This window comes from Psittacula echo (genome assembly GCF_963264785.1).
Source record: "Psittacula echo genome assembly, chromosome: 6".
Classification (NCBI taxonomy): Eukaryota; Metazoa; Chordata; class Aves; order Psittaciformes; family Psittacidae; genus Psittacula; species Psittacula echo.
The window spans coordinates 64,485,369-64,512,397 of record NC_137743.1 but is presented as its reverse complement, the minus strand read 5'-3'; the positions used below and the strand labels follow the sequence as shown (position 1 = coordinate 64,512,397).

At 37.5% G+C, this 27,029-nt stretch overlaps 1 protein-coding gene across 3 annotated transcripts in view; it reads left to right on the top strand.

Moving 5' to 3' along the window:
- Positions 1-1,216: 1,216 nt before the first annotated feature.
- LOC308222547 (sodium channel protein type 2 subunit alpha) overlaps positions 1,217-27,029 on the top strand; it is a gene marked incomplete at both ends in the record, with an annotated part of 422,596 nt that continues 396,783 nt past the window's right edge. The window contains 12 exons of one of the 3 annotated variants that reach the window (XM_080620732.1): positions 1,217-1,480; positions 10,053-10,163; positions 14,512-14,609; positions 15,359-15,487; positions 15,994-16,085; positions 17,178-17,450; positions 22,034-22,097; positions 22,696-22,837; positions 22,993-23,199; positions 23,657-23,962; positions 24,743-25,123; positions 26,285-26,417. In XM_080620732.1, the coding sequence (XP_080476858.1) occupies positions 1,217-1,480; positions 10,053-10,163; positions 14,512-14,609; positions 15,359-15,487; positions 15,994-16,085; positions 17,178-17,450; positions 22,034-22,097; positions 22,696-22,837; positions 22,993-23,199; positions 23,657-23,962; positions 24,743-25,123; positions 26,285-26,417 (2,200 nt within the window). The remainder of the gene's footprint in view (positions 1,481-10,052; positions 10,164-14,511; positions 14,610-15,358; positions 15,488-15,993; positions 16,086-17,177; positions 17,451-22,033; positions 22,098-22,695; positions 22,838-22,992; positions 23,200-23,656; positions 23,963-24,742; positions 25,124-26,284; positions 26,418-27,029) is intronic. The other 2 variants (XM_080620730.1, XM_080620729.1) reach the window with 2 other exon arrangements.

Below are 27,029 nucleotides of genomic sequence, written 5' to 3'. Positions count from 1 at the left end.
TATTTTCATCTCTGAATTTTTATACAGCTAATCTTCCAGTCTTCCTATTTTTTCCTTCTCTCATTCTTCACTTTCTCCTCATATTCTTTCTACATTCATTTACAGTCTGTTTCCATTTTTTGCTCTATTTTCCTCATCTTTTTCAGCTTCTTTTCGTAAGACCTGGTTTTGTTTGTCACCTTTTGCTGTATTTAATATGTTTTCCCCCAACCATCTCTTGCATTCTTACTTCTCTGTCATTTCATATCTCTAGCTGATTTAAATGTACTGACCTGCATTAACCCTTAAGCCTCCTGAAAGGCTGACTGATCATTTCACAAGGACCCCAGCAATGGATGAAGACTGAAAATCTCTCTCTACATTCAGGCACGAAGGATATATGCGCCATTGTGCATCCAAGTATACATTTCATCTGTATGTTTCATGTCATCAGAAAATTATTCAGTAGCATAAACTTGTTGAGTTTATTTTCTCAGTTCAATATATGAATAAATATGTATATTAGAGTGCTTTCAGATTTATTCAGCTACAGCTATTGAATAAAGAACTAAACATATAGTCACAGTTAAATTGAAATTAAAATAGGCAATTGTTCTTCCTGTTATCTAGAATAACCACCTGTGCAGACTTACTTGGACCCACTACTTTACTACTTCATAATACTCAAAGTTTATTTTTGTTTTTAAAAAAATTTGGTTCTGCTGTGCTTGTTTTCCGATACCCCTGCTGAACACAGTGGAAATTTCTGCATTAGCTCTGATGAATTGTGCTGTTTATAGTTATCAATATAATCCTGATTGATTCTTGAGGAGTGTGAAGTGATTTTAAAATAATTAGAGTTGTGAGGAAAGAATGTATCTGGCTGCTCTGAAGTATCATGCTTTTGTTTATTTGAAGTAAAAAAACCATTTTAGTCCTAGAGTTGAGAAATAGTTACAGTTTCTATGACCAGCATAAGAGCTATACAAATGCCTCTTACAAAGGTCAAATCACCAACAAAACTGCTTATTTTTTCTTCTTTGCATAATTTTCAACACTGTGTATATGAAAATTCCAACATAGCATAAATGAAAGCACTTAAAAAAAAAAGGTTTTATCTTTCTTACTTGGTGATTTTAACATGTTTGTTTGATTTTTTCTTTTTTTCTGTCTGCTTTCTTTTAGTATTTTTCTATGCAGAAGAATAAATGGTAATTAAAATGTGCAGGATGAAAAGATGGAGCAGTCAGTGCTTGTACCACCAGGACCAGACAGCTTCCAATACTTCACTAGAGAGTCTCTTGCAGCTATTGAACAACGCATTGCTGCAGAAAAAGCTAAGAATCCTAAACAAGATCGTAAAGACGATGATGAAAATGGGCCGAAGCCAAACAGTGATTTGGAGGCAGGAAAAACACTTCCATTTATATATGGCGACATACCTCCAGGAATGGTGTCTGAGCCCTTGGAAGACATGGACCCATATTACATCAATAAAAAAGTGAGTCTGATATCGATCGTGTTCATATGCCAGTGTTTAGAGTGCTTTATCATGTTCATTTCATTTTCGTGGAGTGGGTCATTGAACTTGTTACTTCAGTCTGTTAATTTGCAATCATGTAGGAAAATGTCATTCTAATAATGTGGAAATAGTTGAGCATTGCTAGCAGACTAGACGTATAACAAGAGCAGAAAATATTTGATGCCAGCAATGCATACACATTCTGCTTTCCAGAAAGCATCCTTTTCTTTTACATAAAAATTTATTTCTTTGATATAATTAAATTTTTATTAACACTGTGTACATGAACATTCCAACATAGCATAAATGAAAACACTTAAAAATAAATGGGTTGTTCTATTATTTTTATTTTTGCTTTTATTTATCAAAGCACATTTTCTTCCCAGAAATCTGCTTTGATAGTAAATCCCTAAGAAATCTATGGAATCAATAGAGAAACACAGAAAAATGTCATAAAGAGAGTGTAAAACTGATTTAAAAATTTCTGGTGGAACTGGCCTTGAAAAGCCCTAAGATCCTTTCAGGATGATTCTGTCACATAGCCCATATAAAGCAGAAAAAGCTCATGGTTTATAGTGATAACTAGCTTGGGTGATACTTTTATTATTAGATACTGTGATTATTAAAACTTTATCAATATAAATATTTTGACTATCACAAAGTGCTGTGTTCCAAGTGTCTTACCTTGCTAAATTTTATGTGATTTATGAATCTTCTTTTGGCAAGAGAGAAAATACTACGTAAAACAACAATATTTTTATCTTTATTATTTGATGCCTCTGAGAGAACCTTTATCTGCCATTCATGGGGTATGAAGATTTATCTTTAAATCCTAGTTCTACTTTTACAAAGATAAAAGATGTGTTTCTGTAAAGGCAGACCTTGTATAGTTCTGTACTGATTGTGTCTGTTTGTGATAGAAGATCACCTATAATTGTATCCCTACCTGCCCTCAGCTCATCCTGGATCTTTATAGTCAAATCAGTCTGTCTAGTGTGTCTTACAGGGAAACCAGTTATATGATAAGTATGATCACAAGTAAGTTTCTAGAGCTCTTAGAAATGGAAGGCTTTTTCAGTCTCTTCACAGATGGAGCTGAAAGCACTACATCAGCCAGGTATGATGATAGAAAGAAACAGAATGAAACCCGCTGAATATATTCAGCCAAGCTCCTGCAGTATTTGAAAGAAAGAATCTTTTCATTTGCACACTAAATAACTTTTATGGGCATGTCACAAAACCACTGGTATTCTCTTCTTTGTGCTGAAGTCCACAAATCTTCGTTACGCATGTACTTTAATGTTCTACAGGACAGAAACAGAAAGAGCTCTGTCAGTCAAATGCAAGAAAAAAATTCTCACGTACTACAATTCTCTCCAGTTTTTCTTCCTTCAGTATAAGGAAAACAGACTTTCCTAACAGAAATTCAATATCTATTTCAATTTTACAGTCAAAATGACTTTAAGATGTCTAATTCCTAGATTTTTTTATCTAGCTGTATGTGAACTCTGGAAAGGCTTTTATCTTGTTTTACTTGTCTTTTGAGAGTACTGGTAGTAGCTGATGATTCTGCAAGTCTCAGAAGGAGAAATAGTTTGAGAAAAGCCTGAAGAAAGTGAACATCTTTGGAAGATGTGAAGGACTCTTAATGCTCAATGCATTTAGCTTTATCTCTGTCTGAGTTCTACCTTGTAAAGCCAATGAGGTGATCTGCACACCCTCTCACAAGGTAGTGGTCTGACAACTGCTGCATGATGGTTAGAGTTTTTATATTTTTGCCTGGGGAAGCATCTATCTGAAATGATATGGATCTAACAGAAATGCTAGAATGAAGGAAAATACTTATTTTCAAGAAAGGGTTAGGACAACTGTATGGAGTAGCAGATGCTACTGTTACCCCAAAACTCTATTTAGATATCTGCATAAACGAATTTATGAACAGAATTATATCAGTTTGGCCTCCAAACTTTCAAATAGGAAATAGAAATGGTTACTCACAGCACTGATCGCATTATACTAATGAACATGGTCACATGATTTATTCAGGAAACCTGTGCAAGAGATTTAGGAATATCTTTTCTATTCCAAATTTGGGTCATATGTGAAATCATCCATCATTTACCTCATATGCACATATTGCAGCCCATTGAGATTTTTTGTTGGTTTGTTTTTTCTTTTTCCTATTTTTATAGCAATATTGAACAAATTCACTGTATTTTTGCATTCATTGAATGTTGAAACATCATCTGGAGTGTTTTACATTTCTTTTTTGGGCCTCTTTCTCTAAGCAATAGCATTATGCATGTGCATGTCACGATCTAATGCAGTTTAATACAGAATAAGACAGGAATAAATAAATGTGTTGAGTTAGTGAGAGCCTTAATTTGTGGATAAGGTAGCCCAGAGATGAAAAGTTAAAAACTGGAAAACCTCTTAAGAGAAACAGAAACATATGTGCTAGATTTATGGTTTTGTAACTGTGCTTCTAAGCAAAGCCTACAACTAAACATGACATATTCAAGCCCAATATTAATCTGAAGATGAAAGGAAAAGGAAAACATTGACAACTGCTGTTTGACAATGGAGCAACCCATTTTAGCAAATTTACACATGTGATAGTATTATTGATTTACTGTGTATCACAGATAGCTTTAATGCCAGCAACAGTACCCTTGGAACATAATTATTTTATTATAATAAAATAAAATACAATACAATACCTGACCTTATATTCTTATGATTTTATTATAACGAAATGCTGTCTGTGGTTATCAATAATGCTGGTCTTTAGAACTGTGAAGCTTAGCATCCTAAATGGTTGCAATGCTCTTTTAAAATCCAAAATTTAGTAAAAAATGAACTTGGACCTTAAAAAATTTTTCACGTACCACTTCTGTGTAAGTGCAAATCAGTGTGTATAAAAGTGACTGCCTGTTTGTGCTCAAGCTGCTGTTACAAAGGATCAAGGAGGTTTACATCGCTGTCTATAGAAAAATGATCAGCTGGACCCCCTAAAGGTTCTGACATGCAGACGTGCATAAAAATCTGGTCCAGTTGGATTCATACTTTGAGAGCTGGTTATTTTCTGTTGAACTTAGGCTGCTACATTAAAGAGGAGAGAAAGAATAGGAGGAACTAAATGGGTCTTACTTCACATTCCTCCTGCTACAATATAGATGTAGCATTGTTGATTGCCATTCCATGCCCTGCCTCTTGCCAGAATGATGTTGAATGATGTCTGTCAAAACAGATACATCCTTTTGTCTGTGTATCTAATCTGATCAAACCACTGGCTCCTGGGATTCCTAGATTTTTGGGTTGCAGAAATGAAAAGATTCTTTAAAATTGCTTACCTTTATTACATCAGAACAGGTGAATGCACTAGTGATTTTAGATATTGTGTATCATTGTAAGTGAAAGAATTTTTAAGTGAAAAGTTTTAGCCAGCCAGGAAATTAAGGTCTTGGTAGAGAAACAGGTTGGTTTCAAAAGACAACTACAAAACCAAGAAATGCCAACTTCCAATATGCCATGAGTCTCTTGTTCTATTTGCCCCTGGGGCTTTTCCCAGGAAACTAATGTGTCACCTCTTACCTTTCGGAAGGTCCTTTGAGGTTTTAGTTGATGTTTATTTAACTGTAGGAAGTGGAAATGCAACAGAGTAGCAGTCAGCCTGCTAAATGTAGCCTTTCAGAAACTACATTTAAAGCTAACTGGGAGGAAGCAGAGGAGAAATAAGGTTTTGGGAACTCTTAGTCCCACGAGGTTCTCAGAGACCGTATGCTCAACATAGACTCTTCTTTACTCCTCCTCTTTTACCCTGCTAAGAATACAGTTTCTGGGTTTATATGTAATATAGCAGAAGCTACAGAACTGGATTCTGTTAGGTTACAGATGAAAACCCAGCAAATCAGGGACTTCTTATTAGGGTTTTCTTTCAATTTATATTCACGCTTGGATACTTCAAGTGTGAGCAGGTTTCCTGCCTTTATACAATGATTAAAGCACTTTATAAAACCTAAGCCTTGAAAAGTATACATAATCCTTCATATAAAAATATTAATCTTACAAATTATTTAGAATTTATTTAGCTTTTCTCAGTGTATGTCTACTTTGTCCTGACAGCTTTGGGTGCAATACTTCATGTTCATCCACACTGCCTACACATTGGCTTGCATCTGGGTTGAGACTGGAGTGAGGTATAGCACACTTGCCAGGGAAGGAAGCTTACAGAGGGACTGGATGTCAGCTGTTATCTGTATTTTTTATGAAAATTCTTCTTCAGACATAAGACACAATTTTAGCTCGTGTTTAAGTCTGGAGGTCAGAGGATCAACAAAGTAATTCTGAAGGCTCCAATCACAAAGATACTTTGAGTGAAAAATTAAAACTGAGGTAGTTAATTTATGTCTTGTTGGTTCTGCTTATGCAGGGCAGCAGAAAGTAGAGCAGCTAAAATAGCAGCAGCTTCCAACTAAAACTGGAGCTATGCCAGCATGCTGCTGTGTTCCAGAAGGCACATTAGAGAGAGATGTATGTTTAATATGCTTGTGTCTAAAGATTTTTTAAAAATGTAGGTTGACTAAATGTAGGTGGTGTAGTCTTGGATATGAAGTTAGTAGGGAGTGTGATTTTCAATGTATTTTGTCAAATACCTCATAGCTACAAAAGCCAAGAGCAGGAGCTGGAGAATTCTTAGCTGTAAGTCCTGGGACTCGGGACAGACCTGGAAGGGTAAATTCACCTTCCACCTTGGGGTGTGAGGTTTTAAAACATTGTGCCAAAAAAGTAATTCACCTGCTTGGTTCCTTCAGTATTTAAAATGAAAGCCTTAGTCAGGTCATCTTCAGTTACACTTTGAAGGTTGTTGTCTGTGATCTGTAACTGGAAGTGTAATTTGGAAAAATTAGCTCAGGATTCATCCTTTTGTCTTCAGTTTCATACTTAGTTTCTTTATTTATGTGCAGAGGCAAGGAAATCAAATATATATTTTAGACCATTACTACACAGAATCATAGAATTGTAGAATCATAGAGTCATAGAATAGTTAGGGTTGGAAAGGACCTGAAGATCATCTAATTCCAACCCCCCTGCCATGTGCAGGGACACCCCACACTAAACCATGTCACCCAAGGCCTCATCCAACCTGGCCTTGAACACCACCAAGGATGGAGCATTCACAACCTCCCTGGGCAACCCATTCCAGTGCCTCACCACCCTCTCAGTAAAGAATTTCTTCCTTATATCCAATCTAAACTTCCCCTGTTTAAGTTTGAACCCATTACCCCTTGTCCTGTCACTACAGTCTCTAATGAAGAGTCCATCCCCAGCATCCTTGTAGGCCCCCTTCAGATACTGGAAGGCTGCTATGAGGTCTCCACGCAGCCTTCTCTTCTCCAAGCTGAAGAGCTCTAACTTTCTCAGCCTGTCTTCATACGGGAGGTGCTCCAGTCCCCTGATCATCCTCGTGGCCCTCCTCTGGACTTGTTCCAACAGTTCCATGTCCTTTTTATGTTGAGGACACCAGAACTGCACACAATACTCCAAGTGAGGTCTCACGAGAGCAGAGCAGAGGGGCAGGATCGCCTCCTTTGACCTGCTGGTCACGCTCCTCTTGATGCAGCCCAGGATACGGTTGGCTTTCTGGGCTGCGAGCACACACTGAAGCCGGCTCATGTTCATTTTTTCATTGACCAACACCCCCAAGTCCTTCTCTGCATGGCTGCTTTGAATCTCTTCTCTGCCCAACCTGTAGCCGTGCCTGGGATTGCTCCAACCCAGGTGTAGGACCTTGCACTTGGCATGGTTAAACGTCATAAGGTTAGCATCAGCCCACCTCACAAGCAAGTCAAGGTCCCTCTGGATGGCATCCCTTCCCTCTGGCGTATCAACCGAACCACACAGCTTGGTCTCATCGGCAAACTTGCTGAGGGCACACTCAATCCCACTGTCCATGTCACCGACAAAGATGTTGAACAAGACCGGTCCCAACACTGATCCCTGAGGGACACCACTCGTTACTGGTCTCCAGCCGCACATCGAGCCATTGACCACAACTCTTTGTGTGCGGCCATCCAGCCAGTTCTTTATCCACCGAGTGGTCCACCCATCAAATTGATGTCTCTCCAATTTAGAGACAAGGATGTCGTGGGGGACAGTGTCGAACGCTTTGCACAAGTCCAGGTAGATGACGTCAACTGCTCTGCCCCTGTCCATCAGTTCCGTAGCCCCATCATAGAAGGCCACCAAATTGGTTCAGGCAGGATTTCCCCTTAGTGAAGCCATGCTGTCACCAACCACCTCCTTGTTTTTCATGTGCCTTAGCATGCCTTCCAGGAGAATCTGCTCCAAGAGTTTGCCAGGCACAGAGGTGAGACTGACTGGTCTGTAATTCCCCGGGTCATCCATTTTCCCCTTCTTGAAAATGGGGGTTATATTTCCCTTCTTCCAGTCGTCGGGAACTTCACCTGACTGCCATGATTTTTCAAATATGATGGCCAGTGGCTTGGCAACTTCATTCACCAACTCCTTCAGGACCCGCGGATGGATTTCCTCAGGTCCCATGGACCTGTGTAAGTTCAGGTTCTTGAGATGGTCTCAGACCAGATCCTCTCCTACAGCGGGCCTAGGGTCTTCATTCTCACAGTCCCTGCGTTCACCTTCCAAGACTTGGGTGGTGTGGTCAGAGCCTTTGCCAGTGAAGACCAAGGCAAAGAAGTCATTAAGAACCTCAGCCTTCTCCAAATCCAGGGTAGCCAGTTGTCCCGATATCTTCCGAAGGGGGCCTACGTTGTCCCTAGTCTCTTTTACTCGCTACATACCTATAGAATCCCTTCCTATTATTCTTAACATCCCTAGCCAAGTTCAATTCTAACTGGGCCTTAGCCTTCCTCACCTGGTCCCTAGCTTCCCGGCCAACATCCCTGTATTCTTCCCAGGCCGCCTGTCCCTGCTTCCACCTTCTATAAGCCTCTTTTTTCCTTTGAATTTTCCTGAGCAGCTCCTTATCCATCCAAGGAGGTCTCCGGGCCCTCCTGCTGCACTTCCTTCTAGTTGGGATGCAACACTCTTGAGCTTGGAGCAGGTGATCCTTGAATAACAACCAAGAGTCTTGGGCCCCCCTGCCCTCTAGGGCTGTATCCCATAGAACCTTACTAAGCAGGCTCCTGAAGAGGCCAAAGTCTGCTCTCTTGAAGTCCAGGACAGTGAGCTTGCTGCACGCTCTTCTCACTGTCCCGAGGATCATAAAATGGTTTGGATTGGAAGGGACCTTAAAGATATCTAATTCCAACCCGCCTTTCATGGTCCATATATACTAAGCTTCCCAAATCTAAGCAGACTGAAGAATCATCCTTCTTCAACCTCCTTGCCATATTTTCTCTCTGCTAGGCTTGCCAGGACTACCTACTTGCGTACACTCTTCAAGTAGTGCTTTATATCATGGGCACCAGAAGAGACCAACACACCCTTTCCTGCACTTCCACTGGCATTCTAGTTTACAGCTCACTTTCTCAGCAATGTAATGAAAAACAAGGAGGCTCCATCAAACTTATTTATGAAATATACAATTCTGACAAAACAAGAAAAGCAATTTTTGACATTTCTGTTGGGGAGATTCTGCAATACCTATAACTTCTTTTAGTTCAGGGTATAAACCTTGCACCATACCTTCCACTGCATGCAGCTTTCTTCTGAGGTACTGAGCCTTCCTTCTGCAGTGTTTTCCATTTCTTTCTGCTTGAACCTGACAGTCCACATTTCCTATGCTGTAGTGTTAATGCTGTTGCAGCCATGATGGCCTACAGTGGAAGCAAAGCAACGTCTGTTGGGTTCACAGATGTATTTGAGAAAAACAGACAAGTTTTCAGCATTTTGAGTTTTCTACAATTTGCTGAAGTATGGCTTGCACACCTTTAAATTTCTCTAAATTTGATAGGTTCTTTAGCTGTTAAAATTTAAATTTAACAAGCATGTATGTTCTGGGAAAGTGTCACACCTTCAAACCACAGTTGTACAGGGAGGTCATCTGGGATGTATCTTGCTGTCCTCTGGTAAGGTGTGTTCAGATGTCCACAGTCCTCAGAGATCTAACGAATCATGACTACGTGTGTTAATGCTATTTTCTCTCTTGTTAGCAAAAAGACCAAGAAACAGACTAAAATTGAAAAAAAAAAATAAAATAAATGAGAAATAGGTAGTCTATTAAATCAGTTTCTAGAAGGATTTCTTTTACTAACACCTTTAACATCCACAGGTAAGGTTTCCCTGCTTATGGTATTTCAAATAGGAATACTATACTGGGGTTCTTAAATGAAGTAGTAGTATAAAAACATGAATGAATTGAAAGTTCTATATTTAAAGTTATAGTTTCATGCCAGGTACATCAGGTAAGTACTGGAAATAAACTTTATTTAAAAAATTAGTCATGGTTTTTGTGTTTTAAGTATTCAAAAAGTGTCAATGTTGGTGATTGGTCATTAGGAACAGTTAAAATCAGCATCTGCAGTGAATACACACTTATAAAATGTCTTTTCTCTTTTTTTTTTTTCAGACCTTTATAGTATTGAATAAAGGGAAGGCAATCTTCCGATTCAGTGCCACCTCTGCCCTGTACATTTTAACTCCCTTCAATCCTCTTAGAAAAATAGCTATTAAAATTTTGGTACATTCATATCCTTTTTCAATGGTTGTTCAAAATGTTGCACACTGAAATTAAGAAAACTCATCTCTCTATTTCATTGTAAATAAAGGTTTTATTAGGCTGTTAATTTCATTTTTATCTTACAGTGGAAGACATGCAAAGGTTTTATAAATACTAGACAATATGTGTATATCATATAGATGCATTTTAGCTATTCTGTTGAATTTCAATATTTCTGCAGTACAAAATTGCAGATGGATTTAAGAATCTTGATTAATTTTTCAGAAAAGTTTCTTCAGATTGATTTTAAGGTTGATTTTTCTTTTTATGTTCCAGATTATTTTTTGAGTTTTGCAAGCAACTAGGCGTATATGCAATTGCTCATGAACAGCTAGCCCAGGGGTATGGTTATATTGTCTTTTAGGGGTCCTTCTGAGGTCAACCTCAAGACCAGCTTTATAGTCTATTGCAGCAGCATGCCTGGAAGCCTGGTTTATGCATGCTGAATCTCACATTCCCAAACCTGTTCAACTGCACCATAAAATTACACCAAACGTAATGCATCGCCAGAAAGCATAGGCAGCAGCCCTGCAAGACAGACTGGGGTACCGTAACTGATAGGATAGTGCACAAGGTAAAATTTTAGGCTGGCATGTTGGATTGGTCCCTGATGTTCATAACAGGTTGATAGGAATTTCTGGCAGGTGACGGTTTGGTGCACTTTTTTTGCAAAACCTCAGGACTGGGAAAAGTAGTCACAAAATGAAAACTTCAGTGTGACAGTAAGACTTTAAGCATTGAACAGTTAGTCAAAGTCAGAAGCCTATTTTTAGAGACTGCTGGCACAACCTTCTAGGTCTTTAGAAGAAGGAAGAATCAGGGCTGATTGATGCTGACTCAAGAAGACCTTTTTCTCTGAGCTTCCTGGCAAATAAAAACAGTGAGAGAAGGGCAGAAAGGTGTCTGGGGTGAAGTAAGAGAACATTGGGGGACAGTAGCTAAGGGAGCTGACAGAGACCTACAGACATTGTGTTGGTGATGATGAGAAAATGCAGCCAAAGACTGCCAGATTGAAGCCTCTAATGAGCACTCATGCATTCAAGTTACAGACTTTGATTTACAATAGCTTCCCACCTTGCATCTGTGCTAGTTGTGGGTAACACTTTTTACTGGTGTACTGATTGCTGAGTTGGGTTTTGGTTTTAAGCTCCTCCTATTTGTATTCAAAGATTAACCAGCTGGTCTTGGTGGCAGCCAGAACAAAAGCAATTCTAATAAACAATCTGCAATTCCAACATTTTTTCCTTCTATTAACTGATTAGTGTGTGTGATAATGTAATTTATCTCTAATTGTAGGAGGTTTCCTTTCACTGTATAGACTGATTTCTTTTCCAGCCATTCAGCTATGGAATGGGCTATTTTTATCTTAGCTATAGATGTAGGGGGGGTATTTATTTATTTATTTATTTATTTATTTAATCTTTACGTAAGAATAGATGCACAGGTTATTTTTATTTATTTATTTATTTATTTATTCAGTATAGTACAAACACTGCAAATATGTGTGTGTTTAACTAAGAATCACATAATATGTCCCATAACGCAGTTTAGATTTCAGCTGCTTATATTAGCCACCTATAAGAAAAAGATTAGGGAGTAATGTTGGTTATTATTTTTTATAATCTTCTGACTTTCAGTGAAAAACTCTACTGCCCTCAGGTTTTGAGGTGAGTCTTTGGCATTTTGACCTATGTAACAGAACTGTGCCTTTCCTACTTTCAGTGTGAAAGATGTGTGTTAAGCACAATGAAATTGGCACATTGGTTGATAAACTTTCATCTGTACATCCTCAAAATTCTCTAAACCTCTCGATAGGGTGCTCTGCTCATGTCTGTTCAGACACATGCTCAGATGTTGCTTCCCCTATAAAGAAATAGACCATGTCTCTTCAGAGTGCTCAGAGACTTTCTCTGCCACTATTTTTCCTCACTGCTGGTTCCTATTGTAATACCAGCTACAAGAACTGGTAACAGAATGCATTTTTGTTTTATGCTTTTCATGCTCTGCTGACTCACCTCCTGGTATTCTGGTTTGAATAGTTGTTGTGGTTTGAGGTTTTTGTGAGGTTTTTTTTCCTACCTGGCTCAAGTTAAAGGAGAGTGTGGAACTGAGGGGGTAACAGAAGAGTCATGGGAGATGGCCAGACTTTGGCTAGTAATAGGAAAGGGGGAAACAGTTAGAATAGGTACTGGGTTGAGCAGACAAAAAAAAAAAAAGGAGGTGGCAGTGGCTGGAGATGCAGAGCACAAGGAGTGTTAGAAATGAACAGAGAGGTGCTCTAGGGAAATATGGTACCTGCTAAGTACCCCTGTGCTAGCCTTTGAAGCAGAAATTATAGTGGTACTCAGTGTGGCCTGACTGCCAGCAGGTATCTGTGAGACCAATTGGCAACCTTTGTTTTTTACAGTCTTCATCTTCCATCAAGTCCACACAGGTGATAAGAGACTTCAGCTGATTGAATAATTGATTAGTGTGAGGCTGTAAAATGTCTAAACCTTCTGATTGCCTATATGGGAGAGCACGAAAAAGGCAGTATGTTTCCATAAAGAAGTCATCACATAAAAGAATCTATGTGTAGCTATGTGTACAGTTGAATTATTCTGGAACATAAAATAGTGAATTAAGGGGATGTTGAGGTTGTAAATCAAATACTTCAAACATGGGAGAAGAAAAGACGCACAGATATTGAATATTTCTGTTAATGACTGAAATCCCCATTAGGAAAGCATGGCAAGAGTTTATATTTCAAAGTGTTAGCGCCTTTTGAGCATCTGCTCCCTTTGAGAGTGAACAGCACTGGGGCCATGCAGCTCACAGAAATGGTGAGCTATGTATGGAGTGAGCAATGTGCAGAGGCCTACCTGTGGCCTTTGTTATGAATGATATCTAGCTGTGGACACATAATACACTTCATAGGGTAACCCTCAGCTCTCCTAGGAGGACAGTCAGCTTCTTTAACTGTTTTATGAGACTACTGAAGCTGCAGCCAGGTATCTCCAAGTTTTTCAGCTACCAAAAGGCATTATCTTTATCTAAAGGAATTTCCCAATTACATTAAGACAGAGTCTTTAGAGCTGGCTGTGGACTGTGAGGGCAAACATTGTAAGGCATTCTAATAATTTATTCTAAGCTACTGAACAATAATTTTTATTGTACAGAGATTGTATGGCAACATATACAACTTTATGTGTAAATGACTTCTCTTGATTTTAAGCTAGCTTCTTTGCCAGTTATGTTTGTGCAACTATTTTTAAGGAACACTTCAGTTAGAGAGATGAATAGAGGGAAAATTAGAGTTGAGTTAAACATTCAACATAAAGGCATAGTGATTCTTATTTTTTGCTGCCATCATGTGGCCGTTTTAAGTCAGGTTTCAGTTTAGTTTGATTATCAATATATATGAATATTCAATTGTTTGAATTGTCAAGTTTACTTTATTGCCACAAAAAGAGAAGGACCACACTGTTTGTAGAGACACTGACCTTGTAAACTAAGAATATCACAGCAGATGTGGCAAAGCCACAGTGGACTGTCCCACGTCCCTACCACAAACTCCCCTGAGCTGTTAGTCTGGATTTCATAGTCCCAGAATAAGTAATTGTTCCTAGCTGGAACATTAAATGAAAATTAATTTTCATTCTAATCTTCATCAGTTTTCCATGTTTTTCAAGCAAATGACTACAAATTATTGCACTGGTAGAACAAGAGAGATACTTGTGATGCTGCTAACGTGTTTTAAGACAGCCCCAAAATAATACTGGAAAATTACTCCCCTTAATCTGTGAACTCTCTATGGATTTCTGTTTCACTAACTGAGCCATGTCTTTGACAGACTGGCTGTGGTGGGTGCTTCCTCTACAGCTCTGACTCATTGTAAACAAGATAAACTTCTAAGATTACCTTGCATATGCCAGCGGTTGATTTTAGTACCATAAACTGTAGAAGTGAAAGACTGCTTATTTGGTCATGTGAGGTGCTTAAGTAAAATGGTACTTTTCTGCAGGCTCTTTTGATTTTGGCTGTTACAAGCTCACATTACCTCCCAGGTCTGTGAGAGCCATCTCCTTCACCTTTCTGTAGAAAATGAAAACAAAACATCAGCACATCAACAAATCAGCATCAGAACATCAACAAATGAAGAATAATATTAAAATTTAGTGTGCTAAAGTGAAAACTACCAGGTTAAACAAAATATATGTGAAATGTTTAGCAAAGTTTTGAAGATTTGTGTAAGTGGCAGTATTTTACTGTACTTAAGATGTATGGCTAATGTGATCTTGTATGAATTACTACTGTGTTTTCCTTAACTATATCTACATTGTTCAGCATGCTTATCATGTGCACTATTTTGACCAACTGTGTATTTATGACCATGAGTAACCCTCCAGACTGGACGAAGAACGTAGAGTAAGTTGCATTTGTTACTTAAAGCAATCTTTGACTGTTCTGGAAGTCAGCATGCCAGTAGCAGTGGTTGTGTGCTAGCGGGAACTACTATTTCCTGTCTAAACGATGTAGAAATGTTGAATAATTATTTAAATCTCCTTCTAGTAGAATGAATGGGTAGAAAAAATGAAAGTTATTTACAGATGGTATTCTACTGAGATTCCACTAGTTTTCTCTCATATTCATGGTGTAGCATCTACCCAATTTTTCTATGCCTCATTTATGCCACTACATTAAAAGCATCTATTTGTACACCTCAGTTCAGGAAGGCATATAAGCAAAAGTATTACTAAAGTGAGAATTCAGCACATGCTTGCATTCTTCCTTCTTTAGATTTAATACCAAATATTTTAGATGTCAGTGATTCAGACAGTATCCAGTCATGCCCAAAACTTTATTCATAACAGATCTAGTGTTGTATACTTTGAAACTGAGTGTCACAGATAAATTTATTTGATGGATTTATTTTTAGTTATGTACAAGATCAGGAGAGCTGTACTTCAGCAGTATGTCACAACTAATGCATGTAAATACCCAAGTATATGTGATGAATATAATGCATTTTAGAAGAAATTGCTTGTTTACTGTATTTCTTTTCCAGATTTTAAATAAAAAACCTTTTTCATTTGATCATCAGTTTTCTATCAGAATGCCATTGTAAAACGTTACTACTTATTTTGATTAAACTTTCATATATATTGATTTTCCAGGTATACGTTCACTGGAATTTACACATTTGAGTCACTCATAAAAATCATTGCAAGAGGCTTTTGCTTAGAAGATTTTACGTTTCTTCGAGATCCATGGAACTGGCTAGATTTCACTGTCATTACATTTGCGTAAGTTTTTGTTTTTTGCTTTTTCTTTGAAAGTGAAGGGCAAAAAGGGCATGAAATTAGTATCCATACATATCAATTTTGTTAAATGGAAATGTGGATTTACTTTGGTCTAAAACAATTTTCATATTCTAATACGCATATTTTGATGTAAACACTGCAGATGCCAGTAATGCAGCTAGTACTAGAGGGGCTAATTTCATGTCCGCATTTTTTTTCTCTGAGCAGAAAAGGAGCATCCCTTTACTTCATTCTCCAAACGTACCAATATAGTCTAGATAAATTTTAGGCTTTCAAAATTAAATCACTGTGATTCACTTCAGAGACATTTAATTTAACTGAAGGCTCTGAAAGCATATTAATGCAAGGCACACTGCAGTGAAAGGTAAAGCTCTGAGTATTGCTATTTAATTTTTTTGCTAAAAACGCCAAAGTGGTCTTGATGAAAGACCCAAGTAAGTAGCATAAACTTTGCCTAAATTCTGAATAACTGTGATTTAATCCTACAGGTATGTAACAGAATTTGTAAACCTAGGCAATGTTTCAGCTCTTCGAACTTTCAGAGTATTGAGAGCTTTGAAAACTATTTCTGTAATTCCAGGTAAGAAGTAGTTGGTGTAAGGTGTTAGGCCCCTTGTACCTCCCAACTGTTCCTTTTTATCCTGTCATTGTGTTTGTGTGTGAACTCCCCTATTACAGATATGTGACAGAGTTTGTGGACCTGGGCAATGTCTCAGCGTTGAGAACATTCAGAGTTCTCCGAGCTTTGAAAACAATATCAGTCATCCCAGGTGAGAGCGAGGTTAAACACAGAGGCTGACTTTAATTCATTAAAATGAAATTCATATTTTTTAAACATGAGTCTTATTTCTTTCCACAAAAAAGCAGGAATCGGAAGATATTAGAATTCACTGAAATCTCTGATTCATTGCTTTTTAACATGAGCTCTTGCCTTTTGAAATCAGCCTTTGAGTTTAACAGATTCTTGCATGAGACATTGCAGTATACAGTGTGTGTGGTTCGCATCGTATGATGTCCAGCTTTCTTCTCCACATTCAATGACTATCAGTAACCCTGAAGTTTTCTTACCCACGTGTATCTTACCTACATGATGTTATGTGGTATTTGTTGTGAATATTTTTGTCTAAAAAAAAGAACTGTTGACTTAGTAAGAAGGTGAAGCATAAGATAATAAAGAATAGCATGGGCATTGCATGGGGGATTTATTATCTTAAAAGTCTATGATTTTCCAAACCACCTCCAGTTTTATAGCATTAAATTTTAATTGTATTTATTGTTGAACAGGCTTTTTACTACTGTCTTCTAAATCTAGTATGTTATAAAACTGATAGTAGCAAAGGTTTGGGGGAAGAGGTATTTACAAATAAAAAGAAGACTTTTATGTGAGATTCATGTACAACATGAATAAAAAAGTCACTTGTTTTAACATTAAAACAAGTGTTTTGAAATATATGCAACTCATTCCATTCACAGTTTCAAATGAACATAAATTTCAGCTATATATTCATTTTCATGAGTGAAAAAGTTCTTCACAGAAATGTTATTTCACAGACATTACAATCATTTATTTGGGCTTCTGCATGAAATATATAACTTTGCTGGGAGACACTGGCATTTTTATGCTTTAAAACCAGTTTTGAACATCGGAATAAAAATTCCTTTGCATTTGCAGGCTTGAAGACTATTGTGGGTGCCCTAATTCAGTCTGTGAAGAAGCTCTCCGATGTTATGATCCTGACTGTATTTTGTCTGAGTGTATTTGCACTAATAGGGCTGCAGCTGTTCATGGGCAACTTGAGGAACAAATGCCTGCAGTGGCCTCCAGAAAATTTTACTTTGGAAACAAATATTACCTCCCAGCTAAACAGCACTCTAGGTGAAAATGGTACCTTGGTTAATTCAACAGTGACTCCATTCGACTGGAAGGGGTACATTGAAGATGAAAGTAAGTATTGCCAGCATTATTCTTATAAAAGTGATTTGTGGCTGACCCAGTTCTTAGAAATTGGGAGGGGAAGGGATGACACATTTAGTTAAGACAGAGCAGAAGTGTTTTCTCTCTCTCAAAGGCCAGCTCTGAAGAGGGAACAAGGAACATGGTGTCTCTACTTGACACAGCTTTTTCCCTCTGAAAAACCCACATCTCCCCTGAGACAGAAAGAGATCCAGAGGAGTTCTTATAATTACTGAAGTCTTACACATTTTCCATTCTCATACTCCAAAGCAAGATCAGAAACAGAATGCTACATCACTTCTGACAGATGTCAGAGATTTCTGACATTCAGTGAAGAGTCCAGTGATAGAGTCCATAGTTTTTTCACAATCTATCCATTCTTATGCTTCATTATCATTATTATAAAGGGTTTTTTCAAGGTCTAAAAAATTTTCCTGCTGCAATTTAAGCTTATTGTTCTTATTAACTTCACCAGAGGCATAAAGTAAAAATTATTCGCTATCATGAATCCCTCTCTCTGAGGTATTTAGCTACTATTCTCATGTTGATGTGCCCTGTTCTCTCCTCTTTCAGTCTTCTTTTTGCATGCTAAGCAGCCCACATCATTAACCTTTGTGTCCTACAATTTATTTTCTAGATCTTGATCTCTTATCTAGATCCTTCCTTGTTTATAAATACTCTCTTTAATGTGCCATACCCACATCTAAACATTTCTCCTTCATATGAGGCGTATAAGCAGAGAAGAAAGATTATGTGGTAGCATAGTAACTTATACTTCTGTTTCATATATCCTAGGCTGGGGCTTGACATTGTCTGGCAAACTGAGAACAGATAAAGAAATGTATTTCAGTGAAGTGTGAGGTTACAAGCCTAAGCTCCTTACCCTAAAACTCAATGCTGCACAATTCATGCTGAGACAGGTTCACATGCATAAAGGGTGTAGCTGATGGCATATATCATCTCTAACAATGAAAGTTACTTTTGGGGAAAAATAGGAGCTAAAGGGGAAAGAGAGAAAGAAAATGGAAAGGGAAAGGGAAAACCAACTACAGTGTCTGTGAAGAGAAGTGGTGAAGTCACCAGGTGCGTCTCGTTCCCTGAGGATCCTTTCCAGTGCAGCAGTGATCACTCTATAATACTTTTCCCATAGCAACTGTGTTTTTCATTAGCATCTCCTCAAACTCCCTACAGGTTGCTCCTGCTTACAGTGCTATTAGCACTAATTGGAATACACTTTGATCAGGATGGGTGTGGCACAGCTGGTTGGTTTTTAAGCTCATATGTGCATGTTATTAGGTCATCTAATATAAGCCAAAAGCTACAAGAAAGAAGTAGGAAAAAAGAGGAGAAAGAGGAGTGAGTATCACACTAGAGACAATTGCTTCCTATGAGTACTTGCTGCAACAATGATGTGTTTGTAGGTGTAATGTCATGAGAATAAAAGCAACACGAAAAAAAGCACGGGAGCAAAAGAAAAATAGTGACATAGAGGCTCTGGGAAACATTGCCACAGCAGCTTACGAGAAAGGTTGCAGAGCTGCAACTGGGAAGCGGGATATAGAAATGCATTGAAAAGCCCTCAGCAATAGAGGAGCTAAGGCACCTAAGGCACGGCAGAGCAGCCAGGATTCTGACAAATTACGACTAAAATTCTGCAGCCAAAAAGCTAAATAGTATCTTGTTCGCATAAATAAATTATTGACCAGGAAGGCATTATTACTTCTGTATTTATCACTACTGCAGTTGCTACTGGAATAGTATATAAAATTCAATTAAGATAGACTTGAAAAAATGGAGGATGTTCAGAACAGAACGGAATGATTAAAGGATTGGAAAACATGCTTTATACCAAGATAGACCTGGAGCTCAACCTACTTAGCATATCAAAGGGAAGGTTTAAAGGGCTACTTGATCACAGTTGAGAAAGACCTCATGGGGAACAGAAATTTCATCATAGACGTATCTTTGATCTAGCAGGCAAAGATATAACAGGTTCAATAGCTGCAAGTTAAAGCCAGGCAAATTTTGAATAGAATAAGACAGCTTCTAAGTGTGATCACACAGCTGATCAATGACTATGAGGAATTTCCATCTGAATTTCTTAAATCAACATGCAATCATTTTACTTGAACATGTGAATTCATGGAAATCTCATAGAATCATAGAATAGTTAGGGTTGGAAAGGACCTTAAGATCATCTAGTTCCAACCCCCCTGCCATGGGCAGGGACACCCCACACTAAACCATGTCACCCAAGGCCTCATCCAACCTGGCCTTGAACACCGCCAAGGATGGAGCATTCACAACCTCCCTGGGCAACCCATTCCAGTGCCTCACCACCCTCTCAGTAAAGAACTTCCTCCTTATATCCAATCTAAACTTCTCCTGTTTAAGTTTGAACCCATTACCCCTTGTCCTATCACTACAGTCCCTAATGAAGAGTTCCTCCCCAGCATCCCTATAGCCTCCCTTCAGATACTGGAAGGCTGCTATGAGGTCTCCACGCAGCCTTCTCTTCTCCAGGCTGAACAGCCCCAACTTTCTCAGCCTGTCTTCATATGGGAGGTGCTCCAGTCCCCTGATCATCCTAATGCCACAGGGTATAACAGTCTAAGCAAAGTCTCCTAATGAAGACTTAGACTTCAAGGTCAAACTTAATTACTTAATTTCCTGTCTTAGTAACAAAGAATCTATAAACTCAAGCTATGATTTTATTTTATTTATAGACAACCTGAAGTCCCCTAAAAAAAAAGCAGGATTTAATTAGTTACAGAAAGTACCTTATTGAATGGCTACTTGAATCTTTGGTATATTTACACAGGATTGCATATGTATTATGAAATTTATAATGAAATTGTGAGTCTTATTATGAAGTTAATTAGGTTTTCCTTGCTTACCATCAGTTTCAAAGAACAAAATTATCTTCTCACAGCTTCTTGCTCTCTTTTTGCAGGTGGACAGACAGAATACAGAAATGGAACTTAAACCAGCTGTGTCACAGGGCAATAAAAAAGGACTTACAGTTCAGAGCAATATGATGGCACTGTGTTTTGTAGAAATTATGAGGTTTTATGCCAGTAGTTGTGTATGCTATGCAAAAAAGGCATGTAAGGCCTAATTTTGCCGCTGAGCTCATTTTTGGAAATACTAGAGAAACTTTATGTAAGCACTCCTGGCATCAGTCAGCCAGCACTTTTTTTTTTTACTTCTTTTTCCGAGATAGTGAATCTGATAAACTCAATGCTAGACAATTTCATCTTGGCAAGCTTGCCATTCGCATTTTGTTTTCTGGGAAATAATATCTCACAACCTATTTTGTAGCAATTCTTCTCAGTCATTACCCTAGGTTTATCCAAGCAACTGTAAATTCCCTTGTGGTAATTCACCTACTTTTTCCCATTTCCCAATCATATAATGGGGAATAAACATATACATTTGATGTAGTGGAAGACTTTTCACATTACTTTGGTAAAATACAATTCGGAGTTTTGCGACTAGTTAGGGACACATGCTCATACTGCTCAGATTTTGGTGTTACAAAAATTTTCATGTCATGATGTTTTGAGCATTTGTCATGGCTATGTCAGTGCACTCAGAGAAAGCCTGGGTGGCCATTCTTTCCTACGGAGCTGGCAAGTACAGCATGCTTGCAAGGGACATCTCTGAACCATAGAACTTGAATACAGACCCTATTTCAGTGGTACAGCTCGGTTGATTCATTGCTGATCGCAACTGACTGCTCAATGTAAACTATATCAAGTTAGGTTTGTGTTCTTCCTAACCAGCTGTTATGTTCCAGTATGTTTTAATCATGATTAGCTGACATAATGCAGAATATGATTTGCTTCATAAAGGTCAGCTGTAGTCAGCATCATGTCAGCTAACTTTACTACTTTCAGCTTGTGTTTCAGCACAGTGCAGTTCTGCAATGCATACCAGCCTGAAATGGCAGTGGCAACACATAGGGTTGTGTAAGTTGCACAGTACAGAAGACTGTACCCAGCAAGAAACAGACGTATTATTAGACACTGAAACTGAGTCTTTCATAGAGTGTCAGAACAAGGTCTACATACAGCTTAAAACCTAATTTTTCCAAATGATGAATTTTCCTCATGGGATGGAGAGATGCAGCTGGCCAGGGTACTAGTGTTTTTAGGTGACAAACTGGAATAGTGATCAGAAATTTTGAAATACATTATTAGTATGTTTTTCTCATATACAGTTTAATTATTATAATAAACACCTGTACAATACAATTTCCCAAAGTGTGATTTAGTTCAGTGATCAGACTGAAGGGAGACTTGTACATTTCATCTACATCTAGAAGCATTTGACAGGATTTTCAGTACATTTTGGCATTTTAACAATAAGTGCTGTGAGCAATAGTACTTACTGCAATTCACACTGCCATTTACTCTAAAGATATGGTCTTGCTGAAAAAATTATACTGCTTGATATAATTGTATCCGTATTCACCTTAACACTTTTAGAGCAGGACTATTTATTTCATAAAGCTGTAAGAAAACTTTCATATTCAGAATTCTATAATTTTTTTTAAATTTTTTTCTAAACAGGTCACTTTTATTTTCTGGAAGGGCAAAATGATGCTCTGCTTTGTGGAAATAGTTCTGATGCTGGGTAAGACCAAATTTTGTCAAATTATTGCACTGTGTACAAGTTAGGTCCCTTAGATGTACAGTTGGAGGAGGAGGCAGCTATATTTTGAGTGATCACTTTCTTCACCTAAGAAATGCTAGGATTTTACACCACACTGAGGATTTGGGTTCCTGGTTAGAGCTCAGTGGATTGATTAGATGAGCTTAGTGCTTGCATGAATGAATCAGTAATTTGGTATTAGTGTACCTCCTGCCTGGGTGAGAAGTAACAGACACGGCAGCTGGAAAACACGTTATTTTGCGGTTCCGGCTGCGTATATGTGTACTAACGGGTGCAGACAGTTGAAAACACTGACATTGACATTAATGTTACAGTATAAATAATTTTTAAAATTTTTGGAATATTGTGTTTTAGAAGCTTAGACTAAACTTTTTAGACTAATTCTTGTGTACCATTCCTGCTTAATTTTTCTAGTGTCCTTCAAAATAATTTCCTATGAAAATCATGACTGCTATTATTTCTACAGAAAAATCCTCTTTTAATCCTAATCTTCTCCTGGGCATTCCAGATGACAATATTAAAATAACTATGTATGTTAAAAACAAGTTTGTCTTTATAGGCAGTGCCCAGAAGGATATACATGTGTGAAAGCTGGTAGAAACCCCAATTATGGCTACACAAGTTTTGACACATTCAGCTGGGCATTCTTGTCATTATTTCGCTTGATGACTCAAGACTTCTGGGAAAACCTTTATCAATTGGTGAGAATTTTTTAATGCAATATAAACTAAATATGTTTGTACCAATAATGCAAGAGGCCTAACATCAATTTTCTTATGTTATCTTAATTTTAACAATAGGAAAACCAAAAATTTTGTTAACCTATTCTTGCTTATAAATGTATTCTTATTTCCAGACACTGCGTGCTGCTGGGAAAACATACATGATATTTTTTGTTCTCGTGATTTTTCTGGGTTCTTTCTACCTGATCAACTTGATCCTGGCTGTGGTTGCCATGGCATATGAAGAACAGAATCAAGCAACCATGGAAGAAGCAGAGCAGAAAGAAGCAGAATTTCAACAGATGCTAGAACAACTGAAGAAGCAACAAGAAGCAGCTCAGGTATAATTTACGGTGTAGTAATGCAGAAGTATATGGAAGTAACTTTACTAGAGGTATTCACCCTCTTCTCTTTGAATTTGAAGTTATAAAACACCCTGACAGGCTTTCAGTAACAGAGCTAACTCATAGATATTCTATTCTGCACTAAAGATGTATTACTGTGAGCTGTCTGACCATAATCAAGAAGGAACATTCAAAACTAGGTATACATTATTCATTATGTTTGTCTTAGTCTAGTGTCATTGAGTCTGTTAGACTTCAGCATTTAAAAACTGCTCATGAAAGACGGAAGAAAGCTGTGACCAATACATGCCTTGAGTCAACTGAATAATAAAAAATAGGGAGAGGATATCCTATGGAAAATGTTGAGATCCAGAAATTTTGTGTAAGTAAATTAAAAAAAATCCATCATGTCATGGTTTGCTCAGTGACACAAATTCATTGTACAACATGGCAGGCGGCAGCAGTGGCAGCGGCAGCAGTTACAGCATCTGCAGAGTCCAGGGAGCCCAGTGCTGGGGGAGAAGCAGGAGGGCTCTCAGAAAGCTCCTCAGTGGCATCAAAATTGAGCTCAAAGAGTGCAAAGGAGCGGAGAAATAGAAGGAAAAAAAGAAAACAGAAAGAACAGTCAGGAGGAGAGGAAAAAGATGAAGATGAACTTCACAAATCTGAATCAGAAGACAGCATCAGACGGAAAGGTTTCAGGTTATCTATTGAAGGCAACAGACTGACATATGAAAAGAAGTATTCTTCTCCACATCAGGTATTGCATATAGTTATTTTTAATTGAATCATACGTTTAAAGCATCATAGACTGTTGCAAAACTACTTTAGTCTTCTTGGTACTGTAATATGACCATAGTTCTTAAAGAAAGGAAACCCTAATATTTTCATTAAACTTTATCATTATTGCTAATGCTTGAGAGGTGTTGTAGCTGCTAGATTATCTTGTAAACAACCACAGAGAGTTAAATGTACCTCATATCTCTATTCTTAGAATCATAGAATAGTTAGGGTTGTAAAGGACCTTAAGATCATCTACTTCCAACCCCCAGAATTGTTTAAAAAGCATATTAAAATATTCTCTGATTGCTTCTGTGGGGTTTTTTAAGAATGATTACATCTTATCTAGACTTTATTAAAATGTTAATGGTATATTTATTATGATTCTATGATTCTATGATAGCTTCATATTTTCCTCCTTGTTTCAGTGATGCCTGAAGGTTGGTGTAGTATGTCCAGGAAGCTGCATAAATGAAAGAATGTGCATGTATAAACTCCTTTTTTTTCATTATGGGCATTGTGCAACTACTTTACTTAGCAATTCTATCTGACGTTAGGAGAAAGGAATGTTCAAAATTGTTTTTTTCTTAAGAATCCATTAAGTGTTATTTCTATCTGCAATATATATATATGTAATAAAATAAATTTCACAGCAGCATTTAACTTTTCTAAAAAAAAACCACAAACCCCTATGCTATACTAATAACAATGCTAAATATGAAGGTTTCACATAACAATCACAAATTTTGCTTGCTTGCAGTCTTTGCTGAGCATTCGAGGCTCCCTGTTTTCTCCAAGACGCAACAGCAGAACAAGTCTTTTCAGCTTCAGAGGTAGAGCAAAGGATATAGGATCTGAAAATGACTTTGCTGATGATGAGCACAGCACTTTTGAAGACAATGATAGCAGAAGAGATTCTCTCTTTGTGCCACGCAGACATGGTGAACGACGCAACAGTAATATTAGTCAGGCCAGTAGGTCATCCAGGATGCTGGCAGTGTTTCCAGTGAATGGGAAGATGCATAGCACTGTGGATTGCAATGGCGTGGTTTCCCTGGTTGGTGGACCATCTGTTCCTACGTCGCCTGTTGGACAGCTTCTGCCAGAGGTGATAATAGATAAACCAGCTACTGATGACAATGTAAGAAAGTTTTAAATAGCTTGGGCATCGTGGCCTTTTCTTACTGCACCAGCCAGTGTTTTCTACAGAATGGAACCCTTGGCAATGCTTCCTGGTTGGTCAAGCTGTGAATGCTCCTGCATCATGTAAAATCTTTAATAAATAAAACAGCTAAGATAGGTTGGCAACCTAAGCATTTACTTACCTAAAAATATTCACAAATAAATTCAATTTGCAGTTTCTAAGTAATAAAATGTGAACTTACACATCCATAGTACCGGTATGTTTTACTGTATTACTGTGCTATACTTTCGCTGATCTAAAGGTGCATCTGGCTATGGTCTGAAAAATCATAGCTACCATAAAATTAAAGAGTATACAGAAATTTTATTGGATAACTGCAATCACTATGATGCTGCTATTACCACTTTATCAAAATTAGCATTATCAGTTAATTTTGATACCATTCTTCATTATCATCCCAGTTAAAAATGTAAGGAAGTTGTCCATTTTTTGTTATCATATATTTCTCATTCTTATATATTTTCCATCCATTGCTGGTGGAGTTCTGTAGTGTAGATAACAAACAGTTAATTGGAAGATGACATATTAATACATACTTCCAAATATACAAATGTCTGTGTGAACATATGTGCAGCGCATATTGCTGCCATTCTCTTACCATATACAAGAAAAGATGTCTTGGGAAGAATTCTTGCTCAGTTCAAAGTTGTCAACACACATTACTAAAAAAATACTAGCATGAGGAGGCATGAGGAAGTCAGACTTTTCTTACTTGCTACAGTTTGCCTAGGGGAAAAGACTATTATGTTACAAAACACAATATTCTGTCAGCAGGAGCACAGAAAAAAAAAATTACTTTGCAAAAAAATTTATATAACATTTTGACAATTTTTTAAAATTATTTGTCATAGCTTAAGGAAAGAAATACGAAAGTTAAATACATAAACTCCTGTTCACTCTTGAACAGTAGGTAACTATTACCTCATATCTCTTTAAAATTACTTAAAAGGTACTAAAAAGTAATAAAAGTCTGACATGATAAAAGTTGAAGTGCATGAAGCACGTATCCAAGCTAAGACATTAATAACAGGGTTATATATAGTATTTGCTTGTCTCATTTCTCTAGCATGGTCTCACATATTATTGTTCTCTGTTTAGGGCACTACTACAGAAACAGAAATGAGGAAGAGAATATCAGGCTCTTTTCATGTTTCTATGGATTACCTGGAAGATCCAGCTTTAAGGGAAAGAGCCATGAGTATTGCTAGCATCCTCACAAACACTGTGGAAGGTGTGTACTATGCAGAGATTAATATTTAATACCTGTTTTTTCCAAAGAATTTTTGTAAATTTGAGTTGAAACTTTAAAACTGACATAAAATATCTTATTTGACAGATACCAGCTCTGACGCGTATCTATTAGCAAACTCAAACCTCTTTATTCATTAAGGTTATTACATAAGTAAGCATTTCCATCTCATTGTTTTGCCACCATCTATCTCATGTGGTCATCAGGACTACAGAGATATGTTTGATGGTCATAACTGAGTAAATGCCTATGTAATTAAAATTATGTTATTGGACACAGTAAGACCACTGAACATTTTTCAAAGATATGCAATCATTGTTAAAATATGTATTTCCAGCAGTTATATTTATTCAGTTACTCTTTAAGGAAGTGCTATTCTTGTTGTTAAACACGGGGATTTTTTTCTTGAGCAAGGAATGAAAATTATATTGAAAATTTTTACCTAAACACCACAAATTTCAAAATAAAAATGCTGACATGCTAGAACAGTGACAGGAACATGCTGAAGTGTAATCAAGGAACAACTAAATACATAATACAAATTGATGCATAAATTGATACTGATCAGCATAGTGACTGGAATACAAAGAAGTT